The following is a 7,307-nucleotide window of genomic DNA, read 5'->3' as shown; positions in this document are numbered from 1 at the left end:
TTACTTTTTTTAATATTCGCACTCGTGGTTATAGTCCCTGGAAACGGCCATGGCCATGAGCCTCTTTCCTAATAGAAATGCGGCTGACTAATGGTCTTTTATCCTGCCCTACCCTTGACCCCCACGCACGGCCACGCTCCCAGCACTCGCTGCATGACGTCACCGCGCCGCCTCACCAGTCAGCTGACTGCCGGGAAGCTTCTAGGTGACGGCGCCTAGTCGGGTGGGCGTGGTTAGGCGCCTATAAGTACGCGGACTCGCCGGGAACAGTTATTGTTTCCTTGTATCGGAGCTTGAGTCGTTCTGCTTACGGCTGTGGAGGCGCTTCGTGGACGCTTGTCAGGTCTTGCGGTTGATTGTGTGCTTTGCCTTTTACCTAGCACTATGGCTGACGTGGTGGTGGAGCAGCAGCAACAGGTAACTAGGAGGGGTGGAGAAATGGGTGAAAGTGAAACTAATCTCTAAGGGTGTCCTATGATTAGGGGAGGCTGGTTAGTGTCAGTGCTGCCCCCAGTTCTATAGAGGCTGGCCGTGGAGGGTGCCTAAGGGCATATAGTTCCTGACTGGTACTACCATCTGTGCGAATAACAAGGGGTTCTTGGCAGAGAAAAAAACAAAGCTGCGGTTTTTGCTGGAAACTGTCACCAGATGTCAACGTAGCTCAGTGGCCAGCTGAGAAACTTGTGACAATGTCTGACCCTTGGTTAGAGGATCATGGTTGCCCAGTTGCTCACAAAGTAATTATTTCTGTGACTGTCTTGGTTTACTATATGAATGTGAGACTTATCAGCCCTATGGAGTGATGCAAGCACAGGCCTTTCTCCAATATGATATATATATATATATATATACACACACACTGCTGGATAGCCTCTTTTCCAGTGTATGCGTTAGATATCGATAGCTTATTCTTAGGGGGCCCCTTCACCTTCAATAGGCTTTGCTGACTGCTAGCTCTCCTGGGTCTGCTGTACTCACTCAGTTTAGTTAGGCGTGCATATGTTCTTAAATATGGAGGGAGGAAAAAGCTACTGCCAAACACCCCTGTGGTAGATAATCTCTGATAACAAACGGTGTTTAAAAAAAATAAAAAAAAAAATTAACATGTCACTCAGATCTTTCCAGGAGTTGGACCCCTGCCAATCTTATTTGATGCCCTATCCTGAGGATAGGGGGATCAATATGAAAAGGGGGCAACCCCATTTAACTGCAATACAATAAGTCTGTTTTCTGACTCTTGGCATCCTGCTCATCAGCAGATCCAGGGTGCTCTGGTGGTTCAGTGGGCACTGCAGCACACCTATCCATGATTACTGGGCACCATAAAGGCAGGCTCCATCACTCTGGCTTTCCAGGAATACATATTGATTCCTATTCTAAGGTTCCACAATGTAAATCGCTCCTTTGAAGATCTTGTAGCTCTACTTGAATTTTAGTGTTAGTTTAGCCTAGAGCAGTGATGCCTGACCTGTGGCCCTCCAGCTTTTGCTAAACTACAACTCCCAGTATGCCTACAGCTATTAGGGCATGCTGGGAATTGTAGTTTTGCAACAGCTGGAGGGCTGCAGTTTGAACATCCCTGGCCTAGAGTAATCATGCATTTTGTATACAGTCTTGGCTTATTACTTCCAAGTACTTGAGGTTTGTTTTTTGTTTTTTTGTCCTTTAGAATGTGGTGGTAAGGTTGATTAACCTGCCATTGGTCAGCTCAACATATGACATGGTATCTTCTGCCTATGTGAACACTAAAGACAACCATCCCTACCTGAAGTCTGTATGTGATGTTGCTGAGAAGAGTGTGAAAACTATCACTTCTGTGGCTCTAACCAGTGCCAAGCCCATCCTACAGAAACTTGAACCTCAAAGTATGTTGAATGGAGTTTTTTTTTTTTTTTTTTTTTTTTTTTCATTAAGGTTGTGGATTGGGCTTTTTGTCTTGATAGTTTCAATGTTTAGGTTTTCTCTAGTTTGCTTGGTCAGGGTATGTTTACCATTGAAAGTGGTATTCTTATCTCAGAATAGATCTCCTTATCTGTGAAAGGGCAGCCAGACATGGTCAGGGACAATCAGCTGAGCAGGATGTAGGCTGTTGCACTAGGAGTTGTAGTAATGGTGGAGTACAGGCCACCTCTGGCTCCTGCATACAGGGGAGACTGGTATGACCATGTCTGTCACACTTGTTTGGTTATTCCACAAGTGTTTGGGATGGGACTAACCATGGGGGGGGGGGTGCAGGGCAATGTACTCAACAGACAGGTGTATGTGATATGCAGGCTTTGCTTTAGACACGCAGTTCATTCCCTCCTGGCATAGGAAGTAGGCCAAATGTCAACTTATGCAAACAGTCCTAGTATTCACAGGGACTCTGTCTGGCTTTGTACTGATGACTAGGAGTTGCATCAGACTTTTACATAATCTTTATTCCTCCCCTTCAGTTGCCTTGGCTAATAACATTGCCTGTGTTGGACTGGACAAGATTGAAGAGAAGCTGCCTATTCTCTATCAGCCATCTGAAAAGGTAAGCTATTAAGATCAGGTAAGGCCTTAGAAATGTCACTAACCAGAAAGCAAGACTGGGTGAAGGCTTTCTTTAATAGGCAAGTATCTTGGATTATATTTTATTTTTTATTTCTTTTATACTTAGGTTGTGGCTAATGCCTCAGAAGCAGTTTTTGGAGTCAAAGATGCCGTTATCCAGAGTATTGTGGGAGTGGTTGATAAAACTAAGGGAGCTGTGCAGGATAGTGTGGAGATGACCAAGGCTGTCGTGAATGGCAGCATTAACACCGTTCTGGGAAGTGGTGTAGTAAAGGTCATGAGCACCCGTGTGGACACTGCACTCACCAAGTCAGAAAGTCTTCTGGAACAATACCTGCCGCCAACTGACGAAGAGTTGGGTAAGTGGCAACCTACCCAGCTGAAGTGTGGGTGAAGTGAAGCATCTGCTATACACCAGATGCACTTTTCCTTTTTGTTATAGGAGTGAAATGTGCTTTCTCTAAAGATTTCCACATCATCCGGTTCAGAGAACAGAACATTTCACTCCAATGCAAAAAGGAAAAGGAGCACTACTTGCCAGGTGTGCAGAGACCATGCATCTCGTAGATTTTGTTGCGCTTGAAGAAAGTATGTAAACTTAACTGTCATTTCTTTGTATTTTAGCTAAGGAAGCAACTAAAACTGAAGGTTTTGAATTGTCTAATAAGCCCAGCTATTATGTTCGCCTTGGATCCCTTTCTACAAAGACTCGCAAACGTGCTTACCAACAAGCTTTGACCCGGATCAAGGATGCAAAGTGCCGAAGCCAGGAGGCCATTGCTCAGCTCCAGAACACAGTTGACCTGGTTAGTAAATGTGCTTTCATCTGTTAGTTTGACATTCTTCTTATGATTCAAAAAAAATTGTAATAGTATAACTTGCTTGTGATGTATTGGTCCTTTTAAATGTACTGATGTTGCAGGCAATTATTGGTCATGGTTCCTGATAATCTTGTAATTGTCAGGAGGTGAGAGGCCCCCCCCAAATCATACAGTAGTTTCTGGGCAGCAGATCCCTGCTCTCACAAGAAGTTGAACAGACTTCTATTGAAAGAAACAATAGTTGATGAACATTTGCTTGATCAGGGATTGTTGGGACCTAAACAAACTAATTATTGGGGACAAGTTTCTATGAATTCACTCCCCATAACTGACCCAGTCATTTGTCCTTTGTCATTTAAAAAAATAAATAAATCAAGGGCATATGCACACAACAGTAAGGCTACATGCACTCTACCGTTGTGTGTTTTACAGTCTGCAAAACATGGCTGGTGTCCATGCCGTTCTGCAAATTGCAGAACACAGACAGCCTTTAATAAAACTGCCTATTGTCCGCAAAGCGTGGACAAGAATAGGACTTGCAACGGATGTGGACAGCATAGAGTGCTGTCCGCATATCTTGCAGCCCCATTGAAGTGAATGGGTCTGCACCGAGCCACAAACTGCAGCTCGGATGCAGACAAAACGGCTGTGTGCATGAGGCCTAACTTAGAGGATGTCTGAAGTTTCCACACCCAATTTGTGTGTTTGCCTAGGTCTTGGTTTGCATTGCAACAGGTGGAATCTGCACAATTCACATGTCGTGAAATTCAGAATATGGTGCCACAAGTCAATTTCTGGTCAGAAAACCTCATATTTATGCAGTGGCTTTACCTTAACTTTTGATACAAAAATCTGCACCCATATAGTAAAAATGTGGATGCCTGCAGTGAACCTGCCTTGCATTTTAATTCATTTGGTAGTTAATGATTATTCCTAATTACACATTGGAAGCTTCAGTCTACATCTAGTTACTTGATTCATAGGTTAACCTAACTTACAATCTTGCCAGAAGAGTGAATCATTTCTTATAGCGCATGTCATAGATTCTGTTGCTTAAATGGACTGTCACCTTGGACCAGCCCTGTATTAAATACAGTAATGCATGTGCTGCTGACGTCATAAAATGGAGATCACAATTACTGATGTGGTTTCCCACAATGTGCTTGCGAATGGCAATGGAATGCAGAGGGTCACCTCCAGAAATGGTCCTATGCACTGCATGGCTGGTTTGAAGGCAAATCTGGACTGAATAGTGATGAGAATTACTGATGTGATGTGAGCTGCATGTGTTTCTGTAGTTAATAGGGTTTGTATGGAGGGAGTGTCCTGGTGACCAATTCCCTTTAAAGATGTCAATCCTCTTCTAGACAAGAGGTTATGATTTTGAGGAAACTCGTGTTCATAGAACTTAAACGAGTTGCATGTTAACCTTACCCTGTTATCCTTAAGATTGAATATGCAAGAAAGAACATGACTGATGCAAATCAGAAAATCCATGATGCTCAGGAGAAGATCTACAATAAGTGGGTGGTATGGACAAAAGGCACAGGGCAAGATGCTGGTGAACATGAAAGCACAGAGGTAATTATGGTCCTGAATACTGTATGGTAGGCAATGGCTGTACACTGGGAATGCTATAACATTACAATTTGTCTCTGCAGCAAATTGAATCCCGCACTCTGACTATTGCCAGGAATCTTACTCATCAACTGCAAACCACATGTCTGTCTCTGGTCGCCAGTGTTCAAGGTCTTCCACAAAATATCCAGAACAAAGCTCACAATGCTAGTGCCATGGCTGCAGATGTCTATCAAAATTTCCGTTCTGCCTCTTCCTTCAGAGAAATGTCTGATGGCCTCTTAAACAGCACTAAGGCACAGTTCACAAAAATGAAGGATTCTATGGATGATGTGATGGACTACTTGGTTAACAACACTCCACTAAATTGGCTGGTAGGTCCCTTTTACCCACAACTGGCTGCTAACCAACATGGGGAGCCAGAAGTTGATGGGGGAGACTCTGCCAACAAGGAGGACTGAAAAGTTCACTAAACTTTGCACTTAAAATGGGCAAACCCTAACTAGTTTACCATAGCACTGCTCATATCCTTGTGCTCCACCTTAAGCTGAGGGACAGGAACGGTGGTGACAAGCCATTTGACAGTTTAAATGCTTTGTCTCAACATTGGACTTTGTCTTACTCTTGGCGGTTGCTTTTTCTTCACATTCCGCCCAAATGTAACTGCATCACTGATGTGTAAACCCCACTATGTACACTAAACTTTTTGTACACTTTTTTGAATTAATAAAATACCTGCATCAACTTGTCTGTGTCAAAGGTTCATGTGTACACAACTACTCTACCAGACTTGATATCTGGTTGTGCCATAACTTGCACTCACGGTTCTAATTTTAAAAATTGTGCTGCTACAGTAAGACAAATCCTCAATATGAGGCAGGCTTTACATATAGTGATGGTGTAAGGTACCACCTCTAGCCATTTGCATGCTAGGCTTCAGGTTTAAAATGAGAATACTCGGTTAATAGGATCTCTAAAGGGTGTGTCCATAACAGCTTGACAACTTGGACTGTACAATGCTTTGGTAAGGGATGAGGAAATCCCAACAGTTCCATCATACTTGGCTTATAAATAAATAAAGCCTTAATTATGCCTACCCCTTTCCAATATGCCATTTCAGTGGTTGTTAAAGTAGTGAGTGCCTTAAAACTACCTAGTCCACTGCTACCATTCAAGGGCTTGCCAGGCAGGTCCCTGCTAATCTCCATTTCTTAGTGCAACACAGCCAATGGTAGGAGATGCCTGCTCAATGGCTGGCTGAGGTAGGTAATTGTTGTGGCCAGTGACTTGAGTGGTAAAATTCTTAGCAAAGCTCTTACAGCATTTACTTAAGGAGTCAGTGTTTTGAGTGCTGGAGACACCTCTGTATCATACAGGGGATTCCAGCTGCCCCTTGTCACTAAGGATGTACTTGTGCCCTAACTATCTATCAGTTAATCACCCTGTCTGAGGTCATATTGAAGACAATCGTGTTAGCATATATCAGAGCTTAGCTAAAAACATGCTTTAAACTGAAACTACACTTACTCTTGACAATAGAACATCTTGAACGCCCCATCAGGCTCCACTTAAAGCACTGTTCACTTTTTTGGTTGTCAAAAATTGCTAAATTAGGATAAGGCAGAGACCAAAAGGAAACTATTGGTGAGAAAATATATCTAAGTGACCTCTAACACTGAGGTGTGCACTCCAGCAGGCTCACTTCTATGGCACCTCACCCACCACAGTACTACTTGGTGCTGGAGTCTAAAGTTAAATGGGAACCTTATTCAAAAGTGCAGAATGCAAAAAATTGGGCTTTCAAAGGAACCCCCCCCCCCCCCAGCTGTCTTCAGATATTGCCTTCACAAGGTCTTTAAAGTGTGTATTTCTAATATTTCTATAACAAAGTGAAACTTCTCTTTTATCAGGTGCCTGACTTCAGCATCAATGACCTTGCTTCAGAAACGGATGGCAACGCAGATGTATTGGTAGAGGAAGAAATGCAAGATTTCTCTGGAGCTAATGGCCGTGTAATAAACCAAGAATGAGCTGATATATTCACATGTACTGCTTTTGTATACCACTAGAAGCAGTCTCAGACCTTCACATAATAAATATGCATTAGAAAACTAGTGGTGAAATGGCTACTATAAATCCATTTGAAATATCATTAGCTTATAGTAAAATACTTTGTAGGAGATACAGAAAATATGTTGAAAGTCAAAGGGGTTTTCTGAGATTCCTATATTGATGTCCTATCAGCTGGATATGCCATCTATGTCTGGAAGGGGTATGACTCCTGGCATCCCTGCCCATCAACAGTTTTGAAGGGGGGTGGCGACGCTCACTACTAACCAAGCTCCGTGCCTCACATAGTATAGTGGCTGT

General features: G+C 43.1%; 1 protein-coding gene across 2 annotated transcripts; it reads left to right on the top strand.

Annotated features, from left to right (window-relative positions):
• Positions 1-216: 216 nt before the first annotated feature.
• On the top strand, positions 217-7,048 carry PLIN2 (perilipin 2). 2 transcript variants are annotated; one of them, XM_044271614.1, is made up of 8 exons: positions 218-417; positions 1,670-1,865; positions 2,436-2,518; positions 2,645-2,897; positions 3,163-3,344; positions 4,809-4,940; positions 5,021-5,311; positions 6,848-7,048. In XM_044271614.1, the coding sequence occupies exons 1-8, from the start codon at positions 385-387 to the stop codon at positions 6,965-6,967; spliced, it is 1,290 nt and encodes a 429-aa protein (XP_044127549.1). In that variant the 5' UTR covers positions 218-384; the 3' UTR covers positions 6,968-7,048. The 2 variants fall into 2 exon arrangements, with proteins under 2 accessions (XP_044127555.1, XP_044127549.1); XM_044271620.1 differs by lacking the exon at positions 6,848-7,048 and having other exon boundaries at positions 217-417; positions 5,021-5,699.
• The last annotated feature ends 259 nt before the right edge of the window (positions 7,049-7,307 follow it).

The sequence above is a fragment of the Bufo gargarizans genome, chromosome 1 (genome assembly GCF_014858855.1).
Source record: "Bufo gargarizans isolate SCDJY-AF-19 chromosome 1, ASM1485885v1, whole genome shotgun sequence".
In the NCBI taxonomy this organism is placed as follows: Eukaryota; Metazoa; Chordata; class Amphibia; order Anura; family Bufonidae; genus Bufo; species Bufo gargarizans.
The sequence above is the reverse complement of the archived record's forward strand: the minus strand, read 5'-3'. Positions and strand labels throughout refer to the sequence as shown.

Bases quoted from the DNA above. Each gene is read 5' to 3' on its own strand.
- PLIN2 (XM_044271614.1), top strand. From the start codon at position 385: ATGGCTGACGTGGTGGTGGAGCAGCAGCAACAG. The intron at 1,866-2,435 runs GTATGTTGAATG...CCTCCCCTTCAG, and splicing joins ACAGAAACTTGAACCTCAAA to TTGCCTTGGCTAATAACATT. The intron at 3,345-4,808 runs GTTAGTAAATGT...GTTATCCTTAAG, and splicing joins TCCAGAACACAGTTGACCTG to ATTGAATATGCAAGAAAGAA.